Source organism: Rhinoraja longicauda, chromosome 10 (genome assembly GCF_053455715.1).
Source record: "Rhinoraja longicauda isolate Sanriku21f chromosome 10, sRhiLon1.1, whole genome shotgun sequence".
Classification (NCBI taxonomy): Eukaryota; Metazoa; Chordata; class Chondrichthyes; order Rajiformes; family Arhynchobatidae; genus Rhinoraja; species Rhinoraja longicauda.
In genome coordinates, this window is record NC_135962.1 from 29,006,971 (window position 1) to 29,032,918 (window position 25,948).

Genomic DNA, 25,948 nt, shown 5'->3' on the forward strand with positions numbered 1-25,948 from the left:
CTAGCAATTAGAGATTAGATATGCAGTACGTACATCATCTGTGACAGTTGCATGTTTAATATAGTGTATACTCAAGTACCATTTACCTTGATGTAACAGCAAATTTCGTGTTGGAGAGTATGTTTATGCAAGTTAGCAATGAATTGGAATTGCCATGTACATTATAATAACTCCGAGCTCAAAGATGAACGCAGATTTAAAAATTGCATGAAAATGTATTGTTCTGACAGTATTGTCAAAAAAGTGGAGAAATGAACTTCATTTTCTCATCTATTATAATAGAAAAATTGGTTTTGTTTTATTGTGATTTGCAATTGCATGCATAGTGATGGGATGTCAGAAAGGTTTACTTATGAAAACGGATTCAGTGAAACAGTAAAGTACTTTTATAGATATTCAGGAGTCACTGTAATCGTAGCAAAGCAGGGAGATAAATAATTTGGCTGTACTGAAATGCTGGTGTTGCATGTGTGTGATATAAGGGCAATTGGCAATTAAATCCTTCAAATCTTGCAAAAGTGCGTTAGTTTTGTGGATACCCTGATAACTCGCAAACATTATTTTAAAATCCATGAAGTAATTCTGGCTAGAATTGTAACAATTTGATGTCAGTATGGAGAATTAACTTTTTTTTTTCTCTGTGAAATTTTTATGTATTGATTTACAGCTCAATGCAAAAGAATATTCAAGTAACTAAAACTATAGAGGCATGCTATAAATTGCATTAATCAGAAATAGCAATGTCAAAATTGTTTTCCACAATCTAGTATGTTGTCTACTGTACAATATAATAATGGTAATTATACTTGATTTGGGACACCAAGGAACTAAAACTGGTGTTTGCTGTTAGCATTAAACAGGTTAGAGCGAATCTGCAACCTATGTTAAGTCATATTCATTTTCTTCACCATTGAATTCCCCTTTCTTTGCTCAATGATACATTTTCCGTACATTTTCGAAGCAAGATATTAATCCAGGGAGGTTAATATGATGTGAATGATTTCTCCCTATTAATTCAGGAAGAATGAGCAAGTCAGTAATTTCCAGGATGGTCTATTTACCTAAAAATGATTAAAAATGAAAATCATCAATGTAAATTCTGAAAATATCATAAGCACTATTATGGAAAGAGATAGCAGAAGTAATTCACTGATTGAAAGGAACCAGTAGGCACAGGTGTGGCACTTCACCAAAGTTGCAGCAGCAGATTGGTGAACCTGAAGACATTTTTGATGGAGCTATGGAGCTATTGACTTGTAAGCTTTCAGATCCAGTATGAGAATGAACATCAGATTATTTTGTTTTTTTTATAACATAAGTGGATATTTGTCATTTTAAGCTTTGTTCACCAAGTATTTTAGTTGGGGGATTTTTGTTCAATCTTCAGCACACTGCCCAAACACCGTCCCCCTATCTAACTAATCATCCATCCATACTTTGAATCCCATTCTTTCCCTCTGCTGAATGATTATCCAATGCCATATGAAGAATTATATGTGCACATGTGGAATTCTTTAGATATAGTCAACTAAAATATAGCTAAATGTTAATATGCTAAAGTGATCAATAGATGTGCGCTTTATTTTTACCCATCAATTGTATATATTTGGGGATCTACCCCCTAACTTCCTTCCAAATGCTTCATGCCATAGCTGGAATAAGTAAAGTAATCGTATCAGATTTGAAGAGCGCCTCAATGAAGTGAGCTGGGTCATTCGTATTCTTGCATCAAATCCCTTGGTGCTTCAGTCTTGGTCTCCCTGGATCCACAGCTGCATTCATATTGTGGTGGACCCGCAGTCATTTGTTTCACTTCCCAATGCATTGACTTTACAGGGGCAAATTTGTGCTAGTACCTACTGCACAAATTGAATTCTATTTGATAGTGTTACGTTCAGCTAACTTTTATTCAGAATTTTGCGAATTATATCATATCCCAAACTTTTGACCTTTTTATGCATGGACAGGAATGTTCACCTTTTTTGTTTTCATTAATCTGTTGTTTAATCTTGTGTTGAATGTTGTATTAGGGCTAACTAAAAATCACTGAAATAAAACAAATAAAAGTCAGTTAAAACTTAAATTAACAATCAAAATAGCTGTGCAATGTCCCGCAAATTATCATCACAATTTATAATCCTTGCATGAACAGTGGTGCTGTGGTAAAAAATTCCCAGATTATTTGCCCCACGTCTATCCCTTGAACGATTTAATAAATATTATATTAAGTATTAGCAAAAGCTTATTTATTCCTTCATTCTGATCCATCATATAAGATATAATATTTTGCCAAGAATGTGTAGCATATCTGCAAACTGTTGCGGTCCTTCACCCTGGGGCAGCTGAAGGAGCTGCTGCATCGCACGGGCACGCTGATCGAGGAAGGCTTCTGGATCGACAAGATCAAATCACACTGCTATGCCACCATACCCACACACACGGGAGGGGAGAGACACACGGGGGGGGGGGGGAGAGACACCGGGGGAGAGAGGAGATACACACAGGGGGGGAAGATACACACGGGGGGGGGGGGGGGGGAGATTTACGGGGGGGAGAGAGGGGGGGTGTTGAGAGAGAGAAGAGTTCTGGATCGATAAGATCAAATCACACTGCCACACCAGGTGAGAGGAAACGTTTTCACCCAGAGAGTTGTGAATTTGTGGAATTCTCTGCCACAGAAGGCAGTGGAGACCAATTCACTGGATGAATTTAAAAGAGAGTTAGATCGAGCCCTAGAGGCTAGTGGAATCAAGGGATATGGGGAGAAGGCAGGCACGGGTTACTGATTGTGGATGATTAGCCATGATCACAATGAATGGCCTCCTCCTGCACCTATTTTCTATGTTTCAATGTAAATTGTGACAGACACTCGTCGCTTTAATGCTGAAAAATGGAAACATAAATCATTTGTAAGGATTTCAGGTTTGCAATCAGGGTATTGGATCTGGCCACGTCTTGTGTTATAGGAGGGAGTAATCTAGTACATTGGAATTTTCATATGTCTATCAAGATTTATTGCACTTCAACAGTGAAAAAAGACCTAGGGGTGTTGAATATGTAATTCATTGAAATCATCGGTGTGCAACATCTGACAGCAATAGAGAAGGGAATCAATAACAATACCATTTGAAGACAGGAGCAAACAACATAAGCCTCAGGTGGTAATAGTGAATCTGTATAGGTCAATGGTTTGGCCCCATGTGGAATACAGTATACCATTTTGAATATGACTGCTTTGGAAATGCCTCTTTGTCAACTGCTTACATTTCGCAGTCACAATCAGTGTTTTGGGGCCAGGTCTGTATGTCACGAGTTTACTGGCAAAAATCAATATGGATCAGGCTCCTCTCACTCAATGTTTCTCCAGCCAGAGTCCTGTAGAATTTAAAATTATCTGAACTGCTGCACATATCTAGGCAGGAAATCTCATAAGAATAGACATTCTTATCTATAACATTTAGCGCTTTGAATCATTTTCATTTGCAGCAGCATTCTTGGCACAAGAAGCACAGAGGTGAGTGCTGAGCACAAATTGGATGGCAAAGGAGGAAAAAAATAATGCATATAAATCAAGATGCTACATGTTTTCAAGACATCCTCAATCATTTCATGTACAATGAAGGCTATTCATTCTTTTGAAAATATATTTTCTTTTGCATTGCACATAGACATTGCAGCTAATTTGAGTTCAGCATTGTCCCACAAACACCAAATGAAAGTGAAGGCCATTTGAGTCTGTTTTGGCGAAGTTGCTTGAGGGATGAATTTCACTAGGACTCCTCAAGGACATCCTGCTCTTGTTTAATTGTCCCATAATATTGTTTGTCTTTCTGAATATCCAGATATATTTTTCTTTGGAAGTGTATCAACCTAGCAAAGTAGCATTCTTTTGGTATAGGCTTGTATTCACTGGAGTTTAGAAGGATGAGAAGGGATCTTATAGAAACATATATAATTATCAAAGGACTGGAAGAGCTAGATGTAGGAAAAATGTTCCCAATGTTGGGCGAGTCCAGAACCAGGGGCCACAGTCTTAGAATAAAAGGGAGGCCATTTAAAACTGAGGTGAGAAAAAACCTTTTCACCCAGAGAGTTGTGAATTTGTGGAATTCTCTGCCATAGAGGGCAGTGGAAGCCAATTCACTGGATGGATTTAAGAGAGAGTTAGATAGAGCTCTAGGGGCTAGTGGAATCATGGGATATGGGGAGAAGGTAGGCACGGGTTATTGATTGGGGACGATCAGCCATGATCACAATGAATGGCGGTGCTGACTCGAAGGGACGAATGGCCTCCTCCTGCACCTATTTTCTATGTTTCTATGTTTCTATTAAGCACTGAAGTCCAAATTATGCGTGAAAAGGAATAGCAAAAATGGATATCAATGGAGGCAAGTGGAGACGTGTTAATGTAAAAGAATTTGGCAGAAATCGAGAACTATGCTTTTAAGGGATAGACGAGAGAAGATAGCTACATCATCTATAGACTGTTTCATGCTGCTGTTTATGAAGACAAATAATTGAGATGGAACTAGGAACAAGAAGTCCTACATTAAAGCTGGTCAACACTTAACTAAGAACTGTAGCTGGTACAAGCATTCATCAAGAGTCATGGTGTACTTTCACATCCATATTTATTTTGCTGCTTTTTAAAAAGTGAAAAGCAATAAACTCATGCAGGTTACTGCTAACTACATATACATTTTTACCAGCAATATCTATTTACATACAAACAATAATGCATTAGATTAAATACATACAAATAAATATGCAGCTATCAATTATAGGCTTTTTAATTTGTATGATTGTATCCATTTCATCAAATGTGAAATGTCCACCCTCAATTCTGATGGATTACCTTTTTTTAATGTCTTTGTCATTCACTCGATTCTGGATCTTCACTGGATTAATGGCTTCATCACTGAACCGATCCTGTAAACCGGCAACTTGCTTAGCATTCAGAATGTGTTCCAAGGAATGATGGAACTAATGGAATTACCGCTCGAGAAGGTTATTATAGAATTACATATAAGGAGATGTTTACTTGTGCGGGGAACCTTGTATGAGTGTCTGTCCTCCCTGTTGCTTTCTCTGCTGTGCTGCAGCAGAAATAAAATAGTTAAAATGGTTTCATCATTGCATGATTCAGTGAATTGAGGTACAGATACAGGTGCAATGGTTAACTGAGAGGGCAGATGTGGAGTGGGCTGCGGCAAGTGGTGTGGTATGGATCAGTACTGAGAAGTGGGACATAGAACTGCCTCACTGGTGCCATGGTGTGTGAAGGCCATTGCTGAGGGCTGGCAGCTGCTGCTCCATGTGTTGGCAGATTGCCAGGATCCCACATGCAATGTCTTCTCTTGCCTACTCTGTTTGGTTGCTCAGCTCTCCTTAACCCATAGATCTCTCTATATTAACAAGTTCTGTAGTGGTTACTGACTTACAAGATTAGTTGTCTATGAAGTCAGTGATATCTTTATTATAGCAAAGGATGTCTTGCTTGTTATCTCAGATGTTAATTCGTCTCTATTGAACAATTTCATTGGAATTCTCATCAACCAACTTGTACTGCAAACGATTACATGGTACTTGATCTAAAACCGTTGCGATATAGCACCACCTTGCCTGACCAGGGTTTGACCAATTCTTTCTTCTGGCTTCCAGTTCCATGTGCTAAACTTGTAACTCTTGGAATCTCACTGAGGACATTGGATTAAAGTATCCCTTCAAAACCTTTTGATTGCTTTTATAGAGTTTTAAGAGAATTGGTCCATATTCCCAACTTGGTTTAACACTGAATCAATCTTGTCAACTCCACCCACTCATGTAGGAAATTCATCCTCCAGCATCTGTGGTACATTTCACTTTCCATATTTGTATCAGATCCTTCATAAAGCGCATGGGATAATCCTGTTTGGATGCTCAATTTTTTAAATTGCAGTCATTTGGTACAAGATGATGACTAACTTCTTTTGTGGATTTGAGGCCAGAAATTACCAACTTGGGTTTGATGAGCAATGTGAAATGATCTATTTAACAAGTGATTCCAAGTATAATTTCCATGTCCTACTCTTCCTGGGCATAGTTCTTCTTGCTCTTTCTTAGTGTGCACAACATAATGGCAAGGTGACTCTCATGGTTGTCATCCATGAAACTCTGCCAATTCCACAATTGGAGGTCATCAACTCTGAGCTTCTGTGCAAGGAAGTTGCATGATGCAACAGGTCCAGTTATAAGGTTAATACTTGTAGGGGTTATATGCCTTCTCTGGTCCTTTCCCACTGCCATCCTTCAACAGTTGAGGTAGCACTGTCAATGCTGTTGTCAGTCTGGAAGAAATATTACATAAGATTGGACCATGCCCAAGAGAAATCAAAGATTTGTAATCCTCTCAAATTTTCTTGCCTTCACAATGATCTTAGGGTACTCCCAAAGTTCAAATAAACCACTTATTTCTGCACAATGGTACATGTACTCTTATGGACAATATTGTGTCCATGAAGTCTCCTAAGCACCTCAAAATATTCAGTGATTTTTCCTCTGTGGTGTTTGCAATAAAAATATTGCTTGAACAAACAACATCAAACATCTTTTAGATATTTTGACTACGATGGCCTGGATGATGACCATAGTAAATGTATAAGAATAGGTATAAAGCACCTTATAGTGTTGATTGTTAGATATTGCTACCTTTCTTTAAACACTTTTTTTTCATAGGATAGGTCTAATTTGATAACTGTCTTGGCCTCTGCCAATTCAGCAAATAGGGCCTGTGACATAGGAAAGTGCACTGTGCATCCTACATGGTTTAATTGAGTTTATAATCTTATAATCCCCAGAAAACTCTACAGTTTTGACTATTTTGGGGCCGCATCACTATTGGGTACAGCAACTGCACTGCCCAAGAGATTTGTGGATGCAGCCCAGTCCATCACACAAACCAGCATGCCCCCCACCCCATAGAGATCATATATACTTCCAGCTTACTTTGGGGGTAATCAACATTATCAAAGAGCAATCACACTTCAGTTATTCCCTCTCCTTCTCTCACCCATTGCATAGAAGTTACAAAAGCTTAAAAGAATATACCACTGGATTCAAGAACAAGTTTCTTCTCTGCTGTTGTCAGATTCTCTCATTTGCTAAGAATGTATTCCCGATCTTCAAAGCTTTTGCACTTTTTTTTAAAAAATCAGCATTTTCTCTGTGCAATCTGTTTATTTTCTCCTTTGCACTACCTGTTGTATCCATGTTTTAGTTTGTTTAATAGAGGAAGGGAAACCCCATTTTCTAAAGACTGAGGAACACATATCAGGACATCCAAGACTGAATACTTTCAGATTTTTAGCATCCACAGTTTAGTGTTACTCGAGATACATTTCTCCATTTGGGATATGATATGTGAATATCCTGCTGCAGATACTTTACATCAGAAGAATGATATGAAGACACAAAAAAACAAATTTGAAAAAAAGATTTGGAACAAACAATAGGTCTCTGATCAGTAAACTAAGAGAGCTAAATCTGTCATCTTTGGAAAATTATGTCATCTTATGAAAATAATGAAATCAATCAATAGTGCAGTACAGGTAGGTACTTTATTAAAACCTAAGAGAATAGAACCAGAAACTAGCATTATAAGTGCAAGGTAACAGTCTAGAAATTGTTCTTTGTGCACACTGAAATGATGTTGGCTTGGAGCCATGTGCCAGTTGGATTCAAGCCTGCAGAGGAGCAATATTCTTACATGTTGAACACACTTCGTGTCATCGATGTTGGAATAATAAATGTTTAGGCTTTCTAATCCTAATGTTACTGCATGCTGGTTTTTAAAAAAATCTTTCTCATGCAAAAGAGGGGGTAATAAGAGGAAATCTCTTTCAAAAGGATGCACTAAAATTTGGACAGATGGACAGAGATTTAAGGTGAGGGGAGAAAGATTTAATAGAATCCTGAGGGGTAACTTTTTTACACAAAGGGTGGTGGGTGCAGGGAATGAGCTGACGGAAGTGGTAGTTGAGGCAGGGACGTCATAACATTTAAGAAGCATTTAGACAGATACATGGATAGGATAGGCTAAGAAGGATATGGGCCAAGCCTAGGCAGGTAAGACTAGTGTAGATGAAGCATGTTGGTCAGCGTGGGCAAGTTAGGCCAAAGGCCCTGTTGCCACATACAATGAGTCGATAACTCTATGAGATGTTCATTTAGTTTACCCTTTGTGATCTTCAAGACCAAAGGCCATTGATCCTACTTCAAAATGGAAGAGCTTAATATCAACATTCAAATTGGATTCTTACATTGTAGACACTTTTGAAGAATATAAAAGTGGATAAGTCTCCAGGTCCTGATAGGATATTCCCTAGGACATTGAGGGAAGTTAGTGCAGAAATAGCAGGGGCTATGACGGAAATATTTCAAACGTCATTAGAAACAGGGATGGTGCCGGAAGATTGGCGCATTGCGCATGTTGTGCCTTTGTTTAAAAAAGGTTCTAAAAGTAAACCTAGCAATTATAGACCTATTAGTTTGACGTCTGTGGTGGGAAAATTAATGGAAAAGATACTTAGGGACAATATATATAATTATTTGGATAATCAAGGCCTGATTAGAAACAGTCAACATGGATTTGTGCCTGGAAGGTCATGTTTGACTAATCTTCTTGAATTTTTTGAAGAGGTTACCAGGGAAATTGATAAGGGCCAAGGCTGTGGATGTTGTCTATATGGACTTCAGTAAGGCATTTGACAAGGTTCCACATGGAAGGTTGATTAAGAAGGTTAAATCGTTGGGTATTAATAGTGAGGTTGCAAGATGGATTCAACAATGGCTGAATGGGAGATACCAGAGGGTAATGGTTGACAATTGTATGTCAGGTTGGAGGCCAGTGTCTAGTGGAGTGCCCCAAGGATCTGTGTTGGGTCCACTGTTGTTTGTCATTTACATTAATGATCTGGATGATGGTGTGGCAAATTGGATTAGTAAATATGCAGATGATACTAAGATAGGTGGAGTAGTTGATAGTGAGGTAGATTTTCAAAGTCTACAGAGAGACTTGGGCCTTTTGGAAGGGTGGGCTGAAAGATGGCAGATGGAGTTTAATGCTGATAAGTGTGAGGTGCTGCATTTTGGTAGGACAAATCAAAATAGGACGTACAGGGTAAATGGTAGGGAATTGAGGAATGCAGTGGAACAGAGGGATCTGGGAATAACTGTGCATTGTTCCCTGAAGGTGGAATCTCATGTGGATAGGGTGGTGAAGAAGGCGTTTGGTATGCTTGCCTTTATAAATCAGAGCATCGAGTATAGAAGTTGGGATGTAATGTTGAAATTGTACAGGGCATTGGTGAGGCCGAATCTGGAGTATGGTGTGCAGTTCTGGTCGCCAAATTATAGGAAGGATGTCGACAAAATGGAGAGGGTACAGAGGAGATTCACTAGAATGTTGCCTGGGTTTCAGCACTTAGGCTACAGAGAGAGGTTGAATAGGTTGGGTCTTTATTCTTTGGAGCGTAGAAGGTTGAGGGGGGACTTGATAGAGGTTTTTAAAATTTTGAGAGGGACGGACAGAGTTGACGTGGGTAGGCTTTTCCCTTTGAGAGTGGGGAAGATTCCAACAAGGGGACATAGCTTCAGAATTGAGGGACAAAGGTTTAGGGGTAACATGAGGGGGAACTTCTTTACTCAGAGGGTTGTGGCTGTATGGAATGGGCTTCCGGTGGAAGTGGTGGAGGCTGGCTCGATTTTATTATTTAAGAGTAAATTGGATAGGTATATGGATAGGAGGGGATTGGAGGGTTATGGTCTGAGTGCAGGTAGATGAGACTAGGTCAGGGAGAATGGTCGGCGTGGACTGGTAGGGCCGGACAGGCCTGTTTCCATGCTGTAGTTGTTATATGTTATATGTTATATGTTATTAGACTTCTGTTTCTAATTTTGATTGCCATCGCTACTGGCAATAGTGACCATACACAAAACCTGGATTTTATTAAGTTGGGAGGGCAGCATTTTTGATGTTATTTAGAGTGTTGTCCAAATGCTCCAAGATGATTCTTTTGCAGATGTTTGGTTTATGAAACAATTGCCTATATTTTTATGGGAAATCTTAGTGAAACAACTTCAAGATCTCCATGCAAATGTATGGCAGATGTGCTAAAGATGCTGTCAGCGTTTTGCCACTATTTTCCCAACTTTCCACTAATACTGGACTTCTCGAGAACTTCAGGTTCCATTGCAGGACACTGCAAGAATTCCGAGAGCATGGAATGAATAATTGGCATGAATATCCTGTGCCAGGTTGGAACTGACTAAAGGAGTACATCCTTTTGTACGTCAATGGATGGGAGTGGCTGTCAGGGTATTTAGTAGGTGTTTGAGTTATCAACAAACAAACTGCGGGAGGGACTCGGCAGGTTGAGCAGCATCAGTGGTGGGGTTTGAAAAGAATTGTCAACATTTTGGGTCAACCCAAAACATTGACGATTGGTGTCGTTAACCTGCTGTGGCTTGAATATGCCACGGTTCATCGTGGAGTGATCAATCCCATAAAAGTCGGTCTCGTATTCTGAGTCAGCCTTGCATATTCCTCATCCATCTCTGGAACTGTGAGTAGTGGTTTTTGAGTAACTTTGACCAGTTTGATTAAAAACTGGTGAGGTAGTGCCATGACATGTTTTATACACATGAAGAATGTGTATGCAACAGTCACAGAGCTACACATCAGAAGATCCCTCAGGAGGGTAAACATTCAAAAAGTGTCTGTACCTGATGGTATACCTGGTCATGTTTTCATAACCTTTGCAGACCATTTGGCTGGAGTTTTCGAAAACATCTACAACCTCTCATTAGGGTCTCAGGTTCCCACCCGCTTTAAAAGGGCATCAATAATACCAGTGCCAAAGAAAAGTAAGGTGACAAGATCAATGACTACTGACCAGTGGCACTAACGTCCGAGGTGATGGAGTACTTTGAAAGGTGAGTCTCAGCATATCCCTTTGCATCAGGATCCTCAACTTTCAAATCAGCAGAACACAAATCAATACAAATTGGCAGCAACACTTCCTGCTCGATAACCATCAGCACAGGAGCAGCTCTAGACTGTGTGCTCAGCCCCCTGCTCTACTCACTTTATACCCATGACTGTGTAGCCTGTTTACCGTCTGATTCTCAGTGGGTGTGGGGGACAGGAAGAGTGAGGGGTATTCCTGCTGGCTGTTGGTGAGTGTGGGTGGGAGCACGTGATATTAATGACTATAAGCAAGCCTGGGAAAGTAAACATTAGTGTCTGCGTGCTCATGGTGTTGCGGCCTGTGGCAATGTCTTTCATTACCAACTTGAGGGAGAACAGTTTCACCTTCTGTCTAATGAAGTCTTTCTTTTTCCTGCACTAGATTATGTTTAGTTTAGAGATACAGAATGGGAACAGGCCCTTTGACCCATCAAATCCAAGCTGACTATCTATCACCTATTTAACTAGATCTATGTTATATCGCAGTCTCATCCTCTCCCCACACGCTAGTGGCAATTTATTGAAGCCAGTTAACTGAAGCACCTGGAGGAAACCCATGCAGGCACAGGGAGAATGTACAAACTCCATAAAGACGGCACCCGAAGTCAGAATCAAACCCAGGTCTCTGGCGCTGTGAGGCTGCGGCTCTTCCAGCTGTGCTGCTGTACGCCATATTCTTGGGGCTTTTCTCCGAGTTAACTCCTTCATCGCTTCTTGGCAGGCATATATACATTAATGACTTGGATGAAAGGATTAAAAGTAACATTAGCAAATTTTCAGATGACACAAGCCGGGTGGCAGTGTGAACTGTGAGGAAGATGCTGTGAGGTTGCAGGGTGACTTGGACAGTCTGTGTGGGTGGGCGGATGCATGGCAGATGCAGTTTAATGTGGATAAGTGTGAGGTTATCCACTTTGGTGGTACGAATAGGAAGGCAGATTTTTATCTGAATGGTGTCAAGTTAGGAAAAGGGGACGTACAACGAGATCTGGGTGTCCTAGTGCATCAGTCACTGAAAGGAAGCATGCATGTACAGCAGGCAGTGAAGAAAGCCAATGGAATGTTGGCCTTCATATTTTTATTTATATTTCATATTTCAGATACAGCGCGGAAACAGGCCTTTTCGGCCCACCAAGTCCGCGCCGCCCAGCGATCCCCGCACACTAACACTATCCTACACACACTAGGGACAATTTTTACATTTACCCAGTCAATTAACCTACATACCTGTACGTCTTTGGAGTGTGGGAGGAAACCGAAGATCTCGGAGAAAACCCACGCAGGTCACGGGGAGAACGTACAAACTCCTTACAGTACAGCACCCGTAGTCAGGATCGAACCTGAGTCTCCAGCGCTGCATTCGCTGTAAAGCAGCAACTCTACCGCTGCGCTACCGAGTATAGGAACAAAGAGGTCCTTCTACAGTTGTACAGGGCTCTAGTGAGACCGCACCTGGAGTACTGTGTGCAGTTTTGGTCCCCAAATTTGAGGAAGGATATTCTTGCTATTGAGGGCGTGCAGCGTAGGTTTACTAGGTTAATTCCCCGAATGGCGGGACTGTATGTTGAAAGACTGGAGCGACTAGGCTTGTATACACTGGAATTTAGAAGGATGAGAGGGGATCTTATTGAAACATATAAGATTATTAAGGAGTTGGACACGTTAGAGGCATGAAACATGTTCCCAATATTGGGGGAGTCCAGAACCAGGGGCCACAGTTTAAGAATAAGGGGTAGGCCATTTAGAACAGAGATGAGGAAAAACTTTTTCAGTCAGAGAGTTGTAACTGTGGAATTCTCTGCCTCAGAAGGCAGTGGAGGCCAATTCTCTGAATGCTTTCAAGAGAGCTAGGTAGAGCTCTTAAGGATAGCGGAGTCAGGGGGTATGGGGAGAAGGCAGGAACGGGGTACTGATTGAGAATGGTCTGCCATGATCACGTTGAATGGTGGTGCTGGCTCAAAGGGCCGAATGGCCTACTCCTGCACCTATTGTCTATATCTCCATCTCTTGGACCTCTGGCAGAATAGATCTACTCTATGTGTTGATCCTCTTCACTAAAATTTAATAGGAACTTCACATTGTGCAAATCAGTTCCTGTACCCTCCTTATCTTTACATGACCTGTTACAGCTGAGTTGTAGTGTAAACTGTGTGAACCCCTTTCTGGACTGCAGCTCTGACTTTGGGGCTGCACAGCTGAGTGCCAGCAACTGCAGAAAATATCATTAAGGATTTGTGGTGCTGCCATTTTCCATTTGAAAAACAATATCCACCTCCTCTGTGCCAGTGTGATTTGAAAAATACAATAATTTGGCAACATGTAAAGTCTGTATCTGGGCAAACCGCTGCAAAATCTCAGAGCTCTGATTTATGAACAATGATTTTCCCAGCCACAGTGTATTAATATTACCTGGGACATCTCAATTGTTCTCTGATTTGCATGTTGGAAATGTGATCTTTAAGTCTGACAGTTGTGGAGTCACAATGGCTGCCTTGTGCTCCAGGCCTTTAATTGAGAGTTAAACAAAATAATTGGAAGTTGTGATATGCTTTTTGTCCAAATAAAGAGAATACTGCACTCAAAGATGGTGCAATTTGAATTGGCAATGTTCTTCAGTTAAACGGTCTGAAATGGACATTACGGGAACAATAGTTGTTGCTCACTGAAATGCCATTCTAATGGAAAAAGCTGAAATAGTTAGCATAATTTTGGAGTTTTTTTTAAAGAAGTTTCTACTTTTATAAAAGGTGTTTATTTAACTTGTCTTGGATTTTAACTTGAGGAAAATATTTCAAACAAAATGCACCTTAATAAAATGTAATTTATACCCCCTTTAGGCTGAATGTCTTTTTCACCAATAACAATAAACAGACAGTGGCAAAGGTCATGGAAATGTAGTCTCACAAGCACCATGGTGCAAGGCAGCAAATTGGAGCCAAGGGAGGTTTAGGTTGTCGCACAGATGGGGATAGAGGACATCACAATATTCTCAGATTAATGTAGTTTATATGAGGTATAATTCATTTTATTCTATTTATATCAACATAACCACTTTCTAAATGCATATTCTGCTTGTTGCATATCTATTTATGTGCCATTATATGACCCAACTGTAATTTGCAGGTATCAAATATAACAATAGTAAATTATGTCAATTAATGGTCCTTTTAGATTCTGTTCTGCTGTGATATTAAAATAAAACAAATATTATTGCCAGAGATTGTGTTTTCCCACAAATTCTAACATTTTTTGTTAACTAGCTCATATAATATAATATCTCCAAATGAAAGGGGAAAATTGTCGGAACATTTTTAACAGGTAGGATAAGAAAGTTAGGCAGTAGGAAACTGTCTTAGAGACTCACTCTGTTAAGTGTATCCATTGCAAACATGTTCAATATTAATATATGAAGAACATGCAGCATTTTCATGCTAGTTTAAATAAAAGACAACCGTTTGTGATTGATCATTTGAATACGAAGGCTTTTTTACTTTTAATTTAAAACCACATTTAATTGTTAGTTTTTGGAGTTCAGGTTAAATAACTTTTGGAAAAAAAAATGCAGAGAGGAGAAACATGGTTGGAGAACTAGTAGAATTATAAAACCTGAGAAAGATGTATTATTTTGGTAAAGGGCAGCTGCCTCACAGCACCAGAGACCTAGTTTCGATCCTGACCTCGGGTGTTTATGTGGAGTTTGAACATTCTCTTTATGACTGCGTGGGTTTCCTCCAGGTACTTCGGTTTCCTCTCACAGATGTGTGGGGTTGTAACTTGACCACTGTAAATTGCCCAAGTGTGTAGGGAATGGAACGGAATTCAACACTGCATTCAACAATTTCGATTCATAATCACTGCTCCAGTCTCTATGGACAAGAGCTTGATAGGGACACTGATAATGTCATTAATATTTAGTTTCCTTATTTGTCCCATTAACAGCCTCAAGACCCTTTCTATCTTTTAATTACAGCCACTTTCCATACTATCATAGATATCCCCTTTCAATCTTATATTTTCTGATCATTAAAACTGTAAAAGCAGTATTTTCCTTACCAATTTCCAGAGCTGATGAAAAGTCAGCTACTTTGGATTCTACATTTCAAAAACACAGTCTGGAAATGTATGCCGAACCATTTTCTTATTTGATAGAATCATTGATAGATTTTGAATTCCAATTCATTTATAAAATTAAACTGAAATTAGTAAAGTGACAAAAACATAAAAGACTTTGGTGATTGAAAATAATAAATAGCCATGTCTTTAACATTACATACAAATTGATATTTCAGGCAAACACCGAAGCTTTTAATGAAACACTTTGACATTATTGAAATCACCTGCACAGGAAATTGGCAATTACCACTGATGATGTTTTTTTTCTTGCCAAGGGGTTGCAGTAAAGAAGTGCAAAAGCTCAGGAAATAATAAAACAATGTAAGCAACAGTGTTCTTGAAATTCCCTGCCAATCTAGCACAGTGTGTTTAAATAATCAATTGAAAAACAACAGCACCCAAATTACCTTAATAAAATATAATATCATCCAGGCAGGTACAGAATCATTTCATGGAATAAGAAGGAAAATCTGATTGTAGTAGGCGCAGTAGGAAAATAAAACTCAAAGCCAAATGAGCTCGAAGCCTAACCATGGCCAGCAACAGGTAACCATACGTGAAGGGGTTCCCTGAAAGACCGATTGTTGGGGACAAGGGCTAGAGATAGAAACAGGTGTGAGCCAAAGTAAAAGGTGTAAATAAAAATGTGTAAATGCGGGAAACATCGCAGCAAGAAAGACCACAGAGAGGCAGCCAGGCCAAGGATGGGCTGCAGAGTGGCAGTTGAGCCGAGGAAGGGCTGTGGAGAGAGAGGTCAGGCGAAGGACCACAGAGAGCACGGTTGGGCCATGCTGCCGAGAACAAAGAGGGACCTAGCGGAGGAGGGAGGGTGGTGAGCTCCGAGAACGAAAAGGGATCTGGTGGGGAGGGTGGGAACTGCCGAGAACAAAGACTAACCAACATGACCTTAATGAGTACTTTTGTAGCTTGGCGGTGCCAGAAACATGACAACTCTTTGTGTACTGTAGGTAAAACAAAGAATTCTACTGTACCAAGGTACATGTGGCAAAAAGTTTAATTGAACCATTAGTGCCCAAGAGGGATACATAGGTGTGAACTGTGAGGCTAGTTAACAGACTTTTAGTGTGGGGGGGGGGGGGGGGTTAATCTACTCAAGCGGAATATGAGGTGCTGTTCTAGTTTGCATGTGGCCTCACTCTGGCGATAGTGGAAGCTTAGGACAGAAAGGTCAGTATAGGAAAGGGAAGAGGAGTTATAATGGTGAGCAATCAGGAGATCTAGAAAACCTTGCTAGGTTGAGCGCAAATATTCGGCAAAACAATTGTTGAGTCTAAGCTTGGTCTCACCAATGTATGAGGCCACATCAAGAACACTGGATGCAGTAGACGAGGTTAGAGGAGGAGCACGTGAACCTTTGCCTCACGTGGAAGGACTGCTGGTATCCTGGCATGGAGGTGAGGGTGGAGGTGTAGGGACAGGTGTTACACCGCCTACGGCTGCAGGGAAAAGTACCTGGCAAGGGATGGTTTGAGTGGGAAGGGATGAGTGCAAGAGGGGTTGCAGAGGGAGTGGTCTCTGTGGAAGGTGGAAAAGAGTGGGATGAAGCCAAATGTATTGTTAGCATTCATTTTGTGAGGACTAGAATATGAAAGCAATGATGGAATGCTGAGACTTTGTAAGGCACTGTGCAGACCACATTTGGAATATTTTAAGCAGTTTTGTACCCTATATCTGAGAGAGGATCATGAGATCATAGGTGATAGTAGAATTAGGCCATTCGGCCCATTAAGTCTACGCCATTCAATATTGGCTGATCTATCTCTCCCTCCTAACCCCATTCTCCTGCCTTCTCCCCATAACCTCTGACACCCATACTAATCAAGAATCTTTCTGTCTCTGCCTGAAATATACCCACTGACTTTGCCTCCACAGCCTTCTGTGGCAAAAAATTCCACAGATTCATCACCCAGTGAAAATCTCTGACTAAAGAAATTCCTCCTCATCTCCTTCCTAAAGGAACAGCCTATAATTCAGAGGCTACGACCTCTAGTCCTAGACTCTCCCACCAGTGGGAACATCCTCTCCACATCCACTCTATCCAAGCCTTTCACTACTATGTACTTTTCAGTGAGGTCCGCCCTCATTCTTTTAAACTCCAGCAAATATAGGCCCTGTACTGTCAAATGCTCATCATATGTTAACGTACACATTCCTGGGATCATTCTTGTAAACCTCCTCTGGACACGGAGCCAGCACATCATTCCTCGGATATGGTGCCCAGAATTGCTCTCAATATTCCAAATCTGGCCTGACCAGTGCCTTATAGTGCCTCAGCATTACATCCCTGTTTTTGTAAAAGCCCTCTCGAAATTAATACTAGCATTGCTTATGCTTTCTTTGCTACCGATTCGATTTGCAGCTTATCTTTTTGGGAATCTTGCATCAGCACTTCCAAGTCCCTTTGCACCTCCGTTATCTGGATTTTCCCCATTTATAAAATAATCTACGCCCTTATTCCTACTACCAAAATGCATGACTTGACACTTTGCTACATGATATTCCATCTGCCACTTCTCTGCTCACTCTCCCAACCGATCTAAGTCTTTCTGCAGAGTCCTTGCTTTCTCTACAATACCTGCCCCTCCACCTATTTTCGTATAATCCGCAAACTTGGCCACAAAGCTTTCAATCCCCTCATCCAAATCATTAATATACAGGATGTGCTGGCGTTGGAGAGTATCCAGAGGACGGTTGCGAGAATTATCCCAGGAATGTTCGGGTTAACATACGAGGAAGATTTGATGGCTCTGGGTCTACACGTTGGAATTTAGAAGGATAGAAGGATAGCAAAGGAATAAAGGCGTAGACTATTTTCTAAATGGGGAGAAGGTTCAGAAGTCGGAGGTGCACTGCTGGTGCAGGATTCCCAAAATGTTACTTTGCAGGTTATGTCAGTGGTAAGGAAGGCCAATGCAATACTAGCATTCATTATGAGGGGACTAAAATATAAAAGCGGGGATGTAATGCTGCAGGGATGTAATGTTGGCGAGGCCACATTTGGAATATTGTGAGCAGTTTGGGACCGCATATCTGAGGAAGGATATGCTGGCATTGGAGAGGGTCAAGAGATTAACGAGAATGATCCCAAGGATGATTGGGTTGATAAGTAAGGACGTGAAAGGTTACTTGGAGAAGAGAGGATAATGGGGTTGAGAGGGAAAAATAGATCGGCCATGATCGAGTGGCCTAATTCTGCTCTGTCTTATGGTTTTATAAATGTACAGCGCAAGAACAGGAGCTTTGACCCATAATGTCTGTGCTGAACATGATGCCAAGATAAACTAATCTTATCTGTCACTATGATCCTTACCCCTCATATCCCAGCATATTATGCACCTATCTAAAAGCCTCTTAAGCACCACTATTGTATCTGCCTCCTCTGCCACTCCTGGCAGTGCGTTCCAGTAATGTGAACTTTGTTTTCCCTCGACAACGCTGTCTGCCCTGCTGAGTATTACCACCACTACATTTTAGATTTCCAATGAATGAAATGTTTGATCCTTCACATTTTCAGCATTGACTTTCATCCTCCTCTCTCCTCATTCACCTCCTTCTCTACATTTTCTCCAGACAGCTCAGCTACAGGTAACAGTCCCTGCCACACTCTTGGCTTTCACCGTCATTATTATCCAGGATTCTTCTTGTCATTTCCACCATTTCTCTTCTACTCAAATTTTATTTTCCAATTCATCCAAGTTCCGATGACAGATCCTTGACCAGAAGCATTAACTATTTTTCTCGCGACAGATGCTCTCTGATATGCTCAATATTTCCAGCAATTTCTGTACATATTTAGATAATTTTACTGTAAGTGTCAGTAATATTTTTACAATTAAAGATGTTTAGAATAACAGCATTTAATTTTCAAATTAAGCCATATTATTCAAATTCAAATCAAGTAGTAGAATAGGTTGAAGGAGAGCACTGGGAATGAGGAAAAACTGATATTAGGAGAAAAAAGTAACTGAACAAATTTATCAATTAATCATTGAATAGTGCTGGATTAATATTACAAAAATAAACTTTCTTAACAATTGATTGCCACTACTACAGTAACACTAAAATGCATCCGAATGTGAACTTTGCTTTAAGCAAAAATGAAAAGCTTGAGGGAACCAGACCTCTTATCTACCTCTTGGGGTAGTCTAATAGTGATTGTATAACTACAAAATAAATGAACTTAAAATGAGATGACAGCACAGGCTTTTTTTCTCCCTAAAGACTTGAATAGAGTAAATGAAAGGTGGATTTCCATTTGAAACAATCAATCCTGTCTTGATTGGTTCAGTGAAAAATAAGCTGGATGTGTACCTAGTTAATAGGTTTTGGGGGTTATAAGAATGAGAATACACATAGATGTTGAAATTTTCTTTGGATACGGCAGCTAGTTTAATGGAAATATATGTGATGTGGCTGGTTAGATTGAATATAACAATTGCATTGGTTAAATTGCCATGGAGAATCACAACATTAAATTACATCAAATTGAAGCAAACAACCTTTGACTGTGATCATGGGCAGTGTCCATTCAACATTTTAGTTCATGCACATTATACGTAACATTATGTAAATGTGAACATTGCCCCGACATATCTTTCTCCTTCCATATGGTTCTTTACTGTGCCTACACATTTCTTAATGCAAATTAATGTTCCTGCATATTATAAATGAAGGTTACTGGATGGTTAAAAGTTATATTTTTATTCATTCAAAGGACGTGAGCACTACTTTATATACGTAAGCTATTTCAATTTGTCTTTGATAGTCAGCCACTCCCCCCGACCCCTGTCTGGTAAATACACTTGCACAAGGCTGATTAGTGGAGAGTTTCAGGAATTTGACACAGCAGAGCTGAAAGGACTATCCATTTGTCCAAGTTTGAATAATGTGTGATTTAAACACAATTGTATTCCTATCAACGTGCTATATTCGTCCTTCCAAAATATTAAGCTTGTAAGTCTGGGAGGTGTTGGTTAGGGAAAAAATTAAAGTGCTGCAAGAACTTGGAGGATCAGGCAGCATCTGTAGAAGGAATGGACATATAATAATAATAATAATAATAATAATAATAATAATAATGCATTTTATTTATATAGCGCTTTTCATATACTCAAAGACGCTTTACAGAGATTTTGAGAACATAGGTAAATGAATAAATAGATAAATAAGTAAATAAATAAATGAACAGAGAAAGGAGACAGAAGGTGAGGTGACCTTCAGTGGTTGAAGGCAGTACTGAACAGGTGAGACTTCAGCGATGTTTTGAATGTGGTGAGTGTGGGGGAGTCTCTAACGGTTTGGGGTAGTGAGTTCCATAGGGTGGGAGCAGCGATGGAGAAAGCCCTGTCCCCCCAGGATCTGAGTTTAGTCCGAATGTGGGGGGATAGGAGATTGGCAGCGGCAGAGCGGAGGGTGCAGGTGGGAGCGTGCCTGTGGAGGAGGTCGGTCAGGTAGGATGGGGCCAGGTTATGGAGGGCTTTGTAGGTTATGAGGAGGATTTTGTACTGGATTCTCTGGGGGATGGGGAGCCAGTGGAGTTTATAAAGGACGGGGGTGATATGGTCACGGATCGAGGTGTGTGTGAGTAGACGGGCAGCGGAGTTTTGAATGTATTGAAGTTTATTGATGATTTTTGAGGGTGCGCCATAGAGGAGGCTGTTGCAGTAGTCCAGACGGGAGGTGATGAAGGCGTGGATGAGGGTTTCTGCAGCTATGGAGGAGAGGGATGGACGGAGACGGGCAATGTTTTTGAGGTGGAAGAAGGCTGTCTTTGTGATGTGTTTGATGTGTTTGTCGAAGGAGAGGGTTTGATCAAGGATGATTCCAAGATTCCGGATGTGAGGTGAGGTGGATACTGGGAGACCATCAATGTTGAGGATGAAGTTTTGGGTGGATTTGGTGAGCGTTTTTGGACCAATGATGATGATTTCAGATTTGTTGCAATTGAGTTTGAGGAAGTTTGATTGAAGCCAAGATTTTATTTCAGTAATGCAGTTTGTCAGTGTAGAGTGTGTGGTGGGGGAGATTGACTTGGTGGAGATGAGGAGCTGGATATCATCGGCGAAGCAGTGGAAGTTGAGACCGTGACGGCGGATTAATTGACCAAGGGGGAACAGGTAGAGGATGAAGAGGAGGGGGCCAAGGACTGAGCCTTGGGGGACACCTTGGGGGAGGGGAGCGGTGGGGGATTTACAGTTGTTAATGGATATGATGTTCTGTGTCTGAACACTTCTTCAAACTTCTTTGTACCCCTCTGTGATTCTTGTTACCTCTCCGATGGGAGTTCTGTGAGACTCTTTATCCTCCTCTATGGTTTATGCTGCTCTCCAGCTCTTTGTTTTTTTTTTACTTTGGTGTGTTGCTGCAGTGCATCTTGTTATTGGTGCAACATGCAATAACTCTGTGTTGGTTTTGAAGTGATGCATCCTCAAGATAGGTAGACAGATTTGTCTACTAAAGAGAGACATAAAATGCTGCAGCAACTCAGCGGGACAGGCAGCATCTCTGGATAGAAGGAATGGGTGACTTTTCGGGTCGAGACCCTTCAGTCTGAAGAAGGGTCTCGACCCGAAATGTCACCCATTCCTTCTATCCAGAGATGCTGCCTGTCTGCTGAGTTACTCCAGTATTTTGTGTCTACCTTCAGTGTAAATCAGCATCTGCAGTTCTTTCCTGTACATTTTGTCTACTAACGAGGGCTGATTTGTGCTGAGTGGAGACATTCATCTCAGCAAGTGGAGAGTATGGGGGTGAGTTTGAGCAGCAGAACAATTAGACTTTTGATTTTTATTTGTTCCATTTAATTAAATGTGCACCTACTGCAACCGATGTCTCGGCTCCCTTTGGAATAACTTTGGGATTAAATCCTTAAACAGATTTATTTTTCAGTCAGAAGAAGGGTCCCGATCTAAAACATCACCTATCCATGTTCTTCAGAGATTCTGGATGACCTGCTCAGTTACTCCAGCACTTTGTATCTTTCACCTTTTTAACTGAAAGTTTTCAAATGAAGAAGTACGGGCACCTTGAATATTTATTTCAGCTCAATAATGGGAATGTTATCGCTATGCATAACAGCAATTTAATGCCGTGGGAGAATCATTACATTTCTGAGGGTAGCACACAGCAATAGGTCTGAGGTTGCAGCATTTACTACCCACAACACGGGCCTTGCAGGCAGAGATTCAACATCCATGACCACTCACAGATAGTGCTTCCTGAGGCTGAGCTTGCCATGTTAAATAGTGGTGGATATCTGCAGCCTGCTGCAGGAAGACATTTTTTTGGTTACCTTAGTGGCTGCACGTCATTATCAGTGAATGTTGCCCTCAACATATGACACGTCTGCATAAAATCAACTATACACATCACTTTAGTGTATTTGTTAAATTCCATTTCACCCTACTTGCCTTCAAATTCATTCTTTCGCTGAAAATTCTTCTTGTGCTTGTCATATTATTTATATGGGAGGATTTGTTAAAGTCACAGGCAATGTTAAAAGTCTGTTTCCTGAGCTTATTTGTTCAAAGGTTCTGTTGTTATGACATATGGTGTCATTATATGTTTAAATTAATTTTATTTATGTATTATTACTTTAATGACAAGCACAGAAGGTACTTTAATATTTCCTCAATGTATCATGGAAGCTATTTGCCCTTTGTTTTACAAGGTGACTTTTTATCTTGTAATCTCTTTGGTATTGTGTGCTAATCCTAGTCCTTTTTTGTCAAAATGCTTTTTGCTTTCTCACAAAGCACCAAATTAATATCAAATAACATCAGTAAGTGAATTTTGTGCAGAAAGAAAATACTGAACTTCTTTGTTCCTTACAGTGATCTGCTGATAATATTTATTCACAAAATGCTGGAGTAACTCAGTAGGTCAGGCAGCATCTCGGGAGAGAAGGAATGGGTGACGTTTCGGGTCGAGACCCTTCTTCAGACTAATCAGTCTGAAGAAGGGTCTCGACCCGAAACGTCACCCATTCCTTCTCTCCCGAGATGCTGCCTGACCTGCTGAGTTACTCCAGCATTTTGTGAATAAATCGATTTGTACCAGCATCTGCAGTTATTTTCTTATATATATGCTGATAATATTTATTGGATAAGATTGCTCTGTTTTATTCTATTCAATAATGTACTTATGAATCTATTGTCTTGTATTATAATATGGGACCAGAACACCAACACATACAATAAAAGTGATTAAAATAGGCTCTAATTCAACTAACTGATCTGAGCAGAGCCATTTCTGGTTCAAGACATGTAAAATGTGCCAATCACTCGTTTAATTGATTCAAAGATACAGCATGGAAGCAGGCCCTTCGGCCAACCGAGTCCATGCCAATCATCCCATAACCCATTCCCAACAGTTTTGTGTTATCCCACTTTTGCATCTACGCCTTACACACTAGGGGCAATTTACAGACACCAATCAACCCTACAAACCCGTACGTCTCCGGGCTATGGGAGGAAACTAGAAACAGAAAATGTGCACACTCCCCGCAGACAGCTTCTGAGGTCAGGATCGAACTCAGATCTCTGGCGCTGTGAGGCAGCAGATCCACCAGTTGCACCACTGTGCTTTTGATAGTGATGTTGAAATTCTGCAAAGGAAAAATAATTGAGAGGATATTAATTGCAAATGAGCTCCACTTTCTGCACTGAGGAATGAAGAACATTCATAAAAGTTTCTTAAGTTCTATTTCACCTTCAAATTCACCAACCTGTCTCCATTCCAAGAACAGTATGAGAGTTCATCTATTACTACTTAAAATGACAGTGTTCAATTTCCACCTCATACCTTTTGAAAGGCATCATGAGGAGTGTCACTTACTCATTACATATTAACAAACATCTGAACACAACTATTCAGAAAGGAAACACTGGTACCATTTTCCTGGCACAAACTAATGAACCTGAATGAATTTGATACATCATTTTAATGTATTCTTCAAAAAAAAAAATATATATATATATATATATATATATATATATATAGTTGTATTATATATAATTTGAATTGACAAAGACAAATTACATATGTTTACTTTATATTAGTATTGACTGTAATTAGTTATCCATTCTTTTGCTACCAATATTTCCTACTAAATAACAAAAGTTTAATCAAGCCACTTTCTTAGCTAACCCTATAGTATTTGAACAGTTATGATAAATCCATTGTTCTGGATATTAAATGTCAAGATTGTGTAAGAACAGATGGAACAGTTCAAAAATTCAATTCTTTATTCTGCTCATGATTCAGATTATTTCCATCATTCTTTTGCTGAAATACCAAGCATAAGGATGTTTTTAGAGGTGGTTATAAAGATCTGTGAAAGCTGTAATAATTTATGTTTCATTCCCAAGGATTCAGTTACTGGTCGAACATGATATTGATTTTCTGTCACTCTTTCGATATGAAATATTTATGGAATGTAGGAATATCATTTTAGCCAATATTGTATTGAAGCATTCCAGTTTATTTAGTTGTTATATGTTTAACTATATGGTTTTTAAAATCATTTTCATTATATGCTTGTAACATTTAGAATAAATTTGTACAATCCTGTTAAGAAATTATGCAATTAAAAATTATTATTTTGGTGTAAAGTATAGAATAAGGATATTGTTATGTTTAATGATATGTTAACAATGTTCAATTAAATGCATTTTTCTTGTTTACATAATGTGGTCCATATTTGTTATATATGTATTTTGATATTATTTATTGAAATGGGTGATAAAATAATGGCCAATAATCCTTTGTAACTCTTTCTCCATAATATATAAATTAAAAAGGATTAGAAGGCTCTTTTTACAAAGGAGTCACTATTATTCTGCTTATAAAGGTTATAAACCCACTTGAATATTTTTTTTGTTTCTATGTAGTCTTTGGATGGATTTTTATTTGCACTAAATCAAGAAGGAAGATTTTTATACATCTCTGAAACAGTGTCTATCTATTTGGGCCTTTCACAGGTAAGTAAGTACAATTTTCCAGTTGTTCATGTTGTGGCATTTTTGTCATGAACGTGTCCTCACAACCAATGCTTTCTCACAACTGCTAAATTAATGGAGTGCATTGTGTGGATGTCCATTTTTGGATTGTGATAAAATTTAAAAAATTAAGTTATTTATTTCAAATTGAAGGATGATCAGTTATACAAACATTGAGACACACAAATCATTTGTAGTTGCCTTTTGAATAGAATTAATGTGCACAAGGAAGAACCTTCCTTCAAAGTTTCACTACATTTTGTTAACTTGCCCCTGGGAGTAAAATATAATTATATATTTGTATATTAACTGAAAACTGCTTCTCAATCTTTACTTAAAGTATGTGCTTTATACTGCTTTGCTTGGTAAACTATGGACTTATTCATTTGCAGTGTTGTTTCTTTGGTACTGAGCTATTGATCCTATTAAATTGATTTTATCTTAGATTTTCCCAAAATAATTAATTTAACTGACATACTGCATGATACAGGGCAAATGTCTCAAAACGCATCCCCATTTAGAATAGTATTTGGGTAGTATCATCAGGAGATTATATATTAAATTTAATGGAATTAATTTTGAATATAATGAAAGGAATTTTTGGAGCAAACTGCAATCTGTTGATGTAACACTATAGCAGGTTGAGCACTGGTGAACAGAGTTGAATTACTAGGCAGAAGAATGTTAACGAAATTGTGTGCTTGTGAAAAATATGTGATTTTTGGAATAACTGACAGAATAACTGCTGTTCATAGAAATGTGAAGAAAAGGATTGTAATTGTTGAGGTTAAAAACTGCATTCTTTTGTTTA

At 39.5% G+C, this 25,948-nt stretch overlaps 1 protein-coding gene across 6 annotated transcripts in view; it reads left to right on the forward strand.

Annotated features, from left to right (window-relative positions):
- npas3 (neuronal PAS domain protein 3) overlaps positions 1–25,948 on the forward strand; it is a 667,268-nt gene that overhangs the window by 357,761 nt on the left and 283,559 nt on the right. For 5 of the 6 annotated variants that reach the window (XM_078406528.1, XM_078406529.1, XM_078406530.1 and 2 more), the window contains one exon: positions 25,030–25,119. In XM_078406528.1, the coding sequence (XP_078262654.1) occupies positions 25,030–25,119 (90 nt within the window). Of the gene's footprint in view, positions 1–25,029; positions 25,124–25,948 lie in introns of all 6 variants that reach the window. The other variant, XM_078406532.1, reaches the window with a different exon arrangement.